The following is an 8,900-nucleotide window of genomic DNA, read 5'->3' on the forward strand; positions in this document are numbered from 1 at the left end:
GCGGCCGGCTCCCGATCTAAATACTAATGTTTCATACAACAAAACCTCATTGAAATAATTGCAATTGATTCCCTCAGCAACGTGTGGCGTTTCATCTCTAGTTACAATCGTGTCAGGTCAAACTTTAGTTGTGCCAACCTTTTCCCAGACTTATGTGTTGAATAAACCATTGAACGAATTTTGGTCGGTATACTTCTCTACCATCTCAACTATAGATATGCACACATCATGCATGAAATTATTACTTGAAAGACTAAACCATGCCTTTTTTATTTTATTTTTGAGAGACGGGTAGGTGCACGAAATGTAGTGTTAGAAATATGCTTGCACAAAGGGACAATGCCGGAATGCCGGAAAAACACACACACACACACACACAAATATAGGTGACCAAAATCAATGGGTAAGAGTTAATAGTAGATCCTCACAAAAAAAATAGTAGATGTTTTTTCTCCAAGCCATCGGAGGAAAAAATTACTGTCGGCTCTATAAGAGAACCGACTATGAAATCGTCCATATCACAAGCGGTTTTTTTAACTCCTTTGCAGCACATTCACAATTGGCTACAATCGAGGCTTGTGGCATCTAACACTAACTAGATTAACGCACCACTTACAAATGTTCATTCAACCTTATATACCGCCAAATTGTTGCCAATGTCGTAAGCCCTAAATCATGTCTTCCTTTCTCTCATCCTCACACTAAAACTAACAATTACCATTGGCTCGTTCAACTCTCTCGGTCAAACGACTCGAAGACAGATTGATAATGAAGATGTTTTTTTTTTGAAAAGGATAATGAAGACGGTTTGAGGAAAAGAACATAGAGAAATGCATCGAGCTTCCTCATCTCATTTTCTGCATAGGAAGAAGTCAAAAGAATAACATTTTTCTTCATCTATAGTACTTGTAATTTACGGTTTTCTTATTTCAATCAACTAATGCTACTTCTGAGAAACTTCCATCATGTTGTTTGAACAAAAAAATCCTGTTATTGTCTAATTTATCTGGTTATTTCGGGAGCAAATAAAGAGATGCCAATTCATTAAGTGCTCGTAGGACAATATGTTAAAATCAAGCTGATATCAAATATATCACATAAAAATGACATGGGGATGTAAACTAAAGATACTCTTCTTGAAAATGACATGCATTTATTAAGTGCCCGTAGGACAATATGTTACATTTACAAGGGGATGTAAGGAACTAAAGATACTCTTCTTGAAAATGACATGCATTTGTTCATGATAGAAATGCAATTTGACCTAACATCACACAAGAGAACCAACCACATCCTTCTTCACAACTGCAGAAGAAGGCAAGGATACAACTTTCTGTCTCGATTAGGACTTCTCAGAACTTGTTGGAACTTCAACATGACGGAATTTTTTATTCTATGTGCTAGTATTATTTTTGCAGCAAAACAAAACAAACTCGATCTTCCTCCATCTTGAAACTCCAACAAATTCATCAAGCAGGTCAACCCTTTGGTTAACCCAGTTAAGTAAAATGTAGTACTAGTAATTACACCCACGAATCATGCGTACGTAGTAGTAGTAGCAGTTGGCCAGTTGAGTGACGAATGCATCCCGTGCGCGCCAGCTTGCGCGCGCTCATGTCCAGAGCGGCTCGTCGGCCCAGCCGACGTGCCCGGCCTGCATGATGCCGCCGCCGCCCACCGCGCTGCCGTCGACGACGTAGAGCGCGTCCGCGGGCGTGGAGCCGACACCAGGGGGTGCGGCGAGCTGGGACTGCGATCCGCCTCCGGCAGCACAGTAGGCGTCCTGCGGAGGCGCGGCGGCGGCGGTGGCCACCTCGACGCAGAGCAGCGCGACGAGGTGCGCGTGGTGGGCGCGGGCGGCGGCGAGCTCCGCCTGCGCGCGCGCGAGCTGCGCCTTGAGGCCGTCGACCTGCCTCTGGAGCTGGCAGATGGCGCCGGCGCTGCCGTAGACGGGGTCCCGCGCGCGCGCGGCCGCCTCGTACACCATGCTGCTCACCGCGTCCGCGCGCTGCTCCTCGGGCAGGTCCTGCAGGAGCTTGATGATGTTGCTGGCGCCGAAGACGCGGTGCGCGGTGGCGAACTTGTGGGGGTCCGTGGGCGGGAAGTAGGGCGCCAGCACGCAGCGGTCCACGCACCGGCGGCGGAGGATCTTGCACGCTGCGCACGGGCTCATCACCACCGCCGTCCCCGTCGCCATTGCCGGCGGCGACGTCGGGGTCGGTGAGGAGTGCAACGGCGCCGTGTCGCCCGACGACTCCATGTTCGGTTCGCGCGAGCTTGATTCACTTCGAGCTGAGCTGAGCTAGCTGGTTGCGAAATTCTGTCGCCGTTGGTGCGGTGTATATATAGGGTGTCCGTGTGGGAAAGCTAGGAGTAGAAGCTAGGTGTAGTTGCGGAAAGTGCATTTGATGGCCGATCGAGCTGCACGGAGCCGTTTATTTTATTTCGTGGAAAATACATTTTCTACACTTAAAAAAAACCTTTTTTTTAACACAACTTAAAAAAAAATCTGAGATAGAGTATACACATAAGCACATATGTGTAGTATGTACGTATGAGATTTCATGAACATATATGTTTATATGTGATGTACAAAAGAAAAAGACAAATACATAGATTAAAATGAGATTTTTCTTGTTGAATTTGGGCCAGATTTTTGTGTTTTTTGTGTAGCATGACAATAATCTATTTGATGAAACTTTACATATAGTTAAAGAACATGTATATATAGTTGCAGATTTTTTTTTGAAACATTTACATATAATTTTTTGATTTTTTTTAAAACAGGCTCAATGGACCCCGTCCTAACAAACGATGCACTCGGTGTAGTAGTTGTTATTAGGATGGAGAGTTGATTGAACATTTTTGTTGTTTGCGCATCTTCAAATGAAGAGATAATTCTAATTTGGACAACCTATTAATAACGAGTAGACGATTTGCGCTAGCTTTTTGGGAAAACGAGTTGCACTACATTTGGGAAACTTGACAATTTTGCACCTTATTTTGGGTCCATATTTTCAGAGAATTTTAAGATTCCTACTTACCTCGTAGCAAGTAAGATGATAATTTAATCCTAACTAATGGTAAATTTGACCACAAAAATATGAGAGATACAAGATGAATAGGATGTATTTTTTTTAACTTTTTTCTGTTGAAACACCGATTACAACATAGACGCACACCACACCACATAAATACTATCACACAACGTCTTCGGAAGTTGGATCGGAGTTGCGGCGCTTCAAGGTTGACAATGTCATGTGCCTCACTATCGAGGTGAACACCATCTCCCACTGAAAAACTAATCTACATTAATGAGACACCAAAACGTCAAACCTGAAATTTGATCCCTAGTGGGCTCGGATACCACCACCCTCCTACCCATCGACCGCTGGTGATTCTCATATTTTTGACAAATTTGGTGATATCACATTCGAAATAGTCACCTCCTTAGATGCATGTCCTTTCGACGTAAAATTTATCATACATGTGCATATGATATCTTGACGTTTCGGTTTCTCTTCCCACATTCTAACGTGTTGGAAGAAAGATCTCATGTACTTTATATTCAATATATATGGATAATGTTTTTGTACTTAAGTATTCATAATGACGTTATATATGTGTTTCTTGTAATTGGCAGAAATATAACTTACTTGATTAATATTTGATACATTTTTTATTTACTTAAAACATGGGTATGTGACGTCCTTCATGTGTATTTAAAAAACATCACACTTTTTTCTTAAGTAATTAACAATTGTAACGGTATAGAGCTTCCCCCCTTCGTCTTCAAACAAATCAGAAAATAAGTACACATGTTTGTTTAGTATAACATTAACTAGAAATTTTATATCTTTCATTGTTTACTTTCAAGATGTAAGGACGATATGATGTCTTTCTAAATTTGTAGCGATAAGAAGTCCACAATATCCCTACACAATCATTACCATCATCTTACTCACAAGAGGTAATAGTGATATTAACCAACGGATCATAAAGCATTTTATTTCTCGATCAATTTGAGAGCCTCTTAAAAGAGCTCATATTATCAATTTGCACCACATTTTCATGCATCGGATTTGACTAACCAATATTGTAGCAGATGTATTGCACCAACTTGACAACATATTTTTTTCCTTGCTGCTTCTAAGCAAGCCGATGGGCCAAAGAAACAATTTGATCGTCTAGCCCGAACCAGGTCGGAAGTTACAGGTTTGTTTGCTCGCATGTGAGCTTAGGGTTAGGAGTTAATTAGGAGGAGAGCGGCGAAAGAGGGGCAACATGGGCATGGAGCATGTGTCACAATCCACCCCCTTCAATTCAGATTCTAAAATTGCATATGATAAGGGTGTGATGTATGGTTCATTGTCAAGATAAAATATGGTAAACATTCTAAGACCCAAAATGTGATGCAAAGTGGTGTAATATGTAACATGTTACAAATAGGTGGTCTAGCCTTTGGATTAGCTTCAAAAAAAATCCAAACATGTTTTCGCATTTTCGCATCTTCATGAAAGGGTATAGAGCCTCCCCCTTCATAAAATAGTGTGCACAACCTAACTAAAATCACATGTAATTTTCAAAATGGGCAAATAATTAGTTATACTAGTCGCCAACCCGTGCAGTTGCACGGGCTAGCTATTTGCCCAAACATATGGATGTTTTAAAATTCGATTCCTTGTGTAAGTATCCTTTGTCAAGAATGAAATATTAATCTTCCGAACATATAATACTTTGCACCAGAATATATGCAATTCTTCAATTGGAATTCTTTATTTAAGTCCTTCTATGGTTCTATGGTTACTAAAGAACATATGTTTTCTCAGTTGTGAGGATCATAAAAAATTACATTATACACATGTTGCAAAATCTATATCCATTTTCTGTTGCAGACAAGCATAGTACATAATAGTGTGGCGGAAGTAAATTAAAAATATGCATTGGAGTAGAAACTGAGGCACAACTCGTGCCTTTCTCCTAAAAAATAACTTAGGAAACGAATAGTCCCATTTTCATTTTCTCTGTATCTTGTTTTCCTCTCTTAATGAGTTCAGCAGAGCAAAAAAATGATTTCTGCAGAGATTCAGCATTTCTCTTAAAAAGGAAATTGAGGTAGGAAATAGTCTAAGTTATAGCTCAGAGCCTGAAATATTTGGTTTATGAAAACGTTTTACCTAGTCAATGAAGATTAGAAGTTTACATGAGTGGCCTGTGATCTTCTCCCTTCGTTCCTAAATATAAGCCTTTTTCAGGTTTCAAAATGGACTACATATGGAGCAAAATGAGTGAACCTACACACTAAAAAAACGTCTATATACATCCGTATGTAGTCCGTATTGAAATCTCTAAAAAGTCCTATATTTAGAAACGGTGGGAGTAGCATATATAGTGGTATCAGAAAATATTGAAATTAAACCATAATGTTTCATTTTGAGTGGAAATTTCCAATCAGGATGCACCAACGTACCCAGGTGTGGTAATACAAACCTTTTTGAAGAAAAATACATGATGAATCATGCCACTTCATTTACAAATTTTCTTAAAAAACACTTCGTCGCAGAACATTTAAAACCGGTTTTGCCAGCCTAGAGCCATCTGAAGTAGAAAAGGTGAATCGCCATTAAAGTATCCTACATTAACTAAACAACAGGGTGACTACTACAATAGTAGAAACATTTCAACACAACCTTTAATTAAACCTCATTTTTAGAGGAGATCCATCCTATGAAAGTCCTCTTGTGCTACGTTTCAGGTTCTACCATGTTCAGCTTGAATGAATTTCGATGAGGATCTCAGTCAATACACCATGAAATGAATAAAGTGCTCCAATATTGCAGATTTTGAGACATATTTTGTTGCTTCTGGTCTGGTGGAAAATTGAGATGGCATTCTGGCAGTACGGGGAGTAAGAACCTCGAGGAAGCCATCATGATCACAACCAATCAATCCATGCCTGCTTATCTGACAATACTTTTCTTCCTTTGTCCAAGAAGAGAGCAACAACAACTATATTTATCAATATATGCATTGTTAACTGTGTTTCATCTATTCAACGTTGCAACAATAGAAGCATATAAAACGATACATATAGGTTGTGCTTCTACTAAATCCTCCATCGGGCATCATGAAACACAAAATTTTCAGGAGAGCACCATCAGGTTTAATCTTGTACATCAAGAAAAGGGATTTTTGGTCTAAACAAAAAACATGCAGTGGATTCAGAGGGATTGCAGATCATTTGACCTTACATATAAATGTCGAAAATGTTTAAGATAGAGAAAGCTCCTAACTCATATCTTCTGTATCATGAGCTCAAGACACAAAGAGTAAAAACCGAAAAGGCAGAATGTATGTGAATTCTAGAAGGTAACATTATCCATGGAACATTACATTTGAGTTTTATTTGTGCTAGTGAAGTTAACATTATATGTGAACTACCAGAACTATAACAACAAAGCATATGGTGAGCTAACATATATGTGATATATTCATAACCAAACTGCTAAATGAATGATGCTTATATTTACATGGAGAACAGCCATTCTAGCTTCTATAAGAACAGGGTAATACACTAATATTCCATTTAAAAATTCAACTATGTAAGGAGCGACTTTTCATAAGAAAAACTGAGGCTTTTCTGAGAAAAGAAGTTCAGTATTTCTGCAACGACTTGGATAATTATATGATCTGGAAGACGGAAATTTATAAGAAACCGTTTCTACAGATATGTTAGCTTATGTACTTTAGAAAAAATGATGTGGCCTAGAACTGAGAATAGCAACATTTAAGCAACAACAAATAGTACCAAATATGCCTGAATTTAAGATTAAATTTACCCTAAATTGGGAGAACCATACAATTTGGTTTCTCTTTTCTGGTTTCAGAAAACAGCAGAATCTGGGTGTAGAAACTCGAACGACTGATCTTGATTAGTATTTTTAAACAAATAAAGGCTCTTATTTTAGGATATTCCTCCTACGGCAACACTTTGATTTACTTCACTTGAGAACAAAGCACTCACCTTTTATCTCGTCTAGTAGGCATGAACGGCACAGTATCTGCACAATAAGACACTGAGATGATAGAACTTTGAATGTCAAATATTCCATGCTTATAATTTAACTGATTGTTTATGGGTGTCAATTCTCCAATGTCATATAGAACGTCTACTCGGCGCATGAATTATTTGAATCGTAGAACTGGTAAGTAGCTAGCACATAGGCCTATCAACTGAATGCTTCCTTAAATGAGAAAATGTAAACCTTAATTGCTCACACAACATTTATCGATCTGGTATTCATAAGAAAACTAAATCTTGATATATTGATTATTTTCTACTTTGAAACTTGTACGTTCTTTCAGTTCATAAAAAGGTGAATCTAAGAAATTGATTCATATGCATGAACGATGGTTCATATATGTGCACAGATATTATGCATGCAAAGAACATGGGAGAAAGTAAAGGATAGAGGAAGCGACTTCTACATGATAGTCAGTTCAACAGCGTTGCACATGAAGCCTGCTTCTTTTCTCTTGCTATGTCACTTCCCATCCTTCCATCATCACCTGTTTATGCCATCCATAGGTTCGTTTCTTCCAGCCGCCGGTTCTCTTCCAGCAGCGAACATCCTATCCAGTAACCTGTGTTGAAGTTTATGTAAAGGCTCCACGCTTTATAATGCTTGTAAAAATTCATGTTACTCGACCAAGGACGTCGAACAACACACATCTGCACATCTATTTGATTCACACTGAACATAAAAAATCTGTTCTGGCGCACCTGTGCATCGTGCGACGTAGCAGTGTAGCATGAGTTACTCGCCTGTCGCCACCACCTGGATGTCTTAATAAGAACGATCTGATGGACCTGCAGAAGAGACGCTATCTTGAGATTTCCTTTTCATTTATTTTTTTGGATAACATATTCTTAGGGGGACTATTTCTCGAGTACAGATTCTTCAAAAACAAAAAGGATCCTGCCCTCGCCACCATTGGCGAGTTGCCCACAAAAGCACTCGAGCAGCGTCGCCTATAATAAGAAGAGTAGAGCACGACAAAATCTGCTCTTCGGGTCATGCAAGAACAGTAGGGGAAACGACGGCCGTGTGGAATCGAGGGCAGCTTTTTCCGGGTAGAGAGGAAGGAAGGAATCTGCAGCGATTTTAGAGGAGAAGTTGTTGAAACCTAGATGAAGGAGAGGAGTCATGGCTGGAGAGAGAGATGGATTATGGATACAGCTTGTTTTTTAGTTTTTTGATGAGGAGTCGTGAGAGATTGAGAGATTGCCAAAGAGATTCGTCTGTAGGTTTTTTTGCGGTTGAAATTGTTTCTTTAGTTGGACGATACGTGAGAAATTGAGCCATGGTAGATTGACCCAATTGAGTGATGGTAAATCATTTTTTTAATTGAACAGATCAGGAGTAGACGTGACAAACTGAGCTATGGGAGATTGACCCAATTGAGTCGATTGTAAATCATTGAAAAAAAAAATCATATTTTAGTCTTTTAGATAGGTTGAGATAGAAGTTATTTAAAAAAATTGAATTATTTTTTTAGATGAAATGTATGAGTCGATCTACATCGTAATAAATCGGTCCCATCTGATTAATGGCTCGTAAAATCTAATTTACATGGGAATTTCTAGGAAGTCAAGAATTAGTATAGGTATAGGTATAGATAGATAGATAGATTGAAATTTGAGCCCACTATCAATCGATTTTGGGGGTGAATTAACTGGTGCATGCATTTCTACTGTTGCTATCATTGGCATTGGGAAGACTAGTCCAACCAATATCAATGGTTTTGCTATCTCTTAGGCAACCGAGAAAATAACTATTTCCGAGTCAACTCTAATAACCCCTTCTATCTCCCAATGAAAAAAAATAGCCCTTCTATCC

At 39.1% G+C, this 8,900-nt stretch overlaps 1 protein-coding gene across 1 annotated transcript; it reads right to left on the reverse strand.

Moving 5' to 3' along the window:
* Positions 1-766: 766 nt before the first annotated feature.
* Positions 767-3,387, reverse strand: LOC109762153 (LOB domain-containing protein 11). The gene has a single exon (XM_020320976.4). It carries the CDS (start codon positions 2,258-2,260, stop codon positions 1,613-1,615), a length of 648 nt encoding a protein of 215 aa, XP_020176565.1. The 5' UTR covers positions 2,261-3,387; the 3' UTR covers positions 767-1,612.
* Positions 3,388-8,900: the final 5,513 nt, after the last annotated feature.

The sequence above is a fragment of the Aegilops tauschii genome, chromosome 1 (assembly GCF_002575655.3).
Source record: "Aegilops tauschii subsp. strangulata cultivar AL8/78 chromosome 1, Aet v6.0, whole genome shotgun sequence".
Taxonomy (NCBI): domain Eukaryota; kingdom Viridiplantae; phylum Streptophyta; class Magnoliopsida; order Poales; family Poaceae; genus Aegilops; species Aegilops tauschii.

Bases quoted from the DNA above. Each gene is read 5' to 3' on its own strand.
- LOC109762153 (XM_020320976.4), bottom strand. From the start codon at position 2,260: ATGGAGTCGTCGGGCGACACGGCGCCGTTGCACTCCTCACCGACCCCG.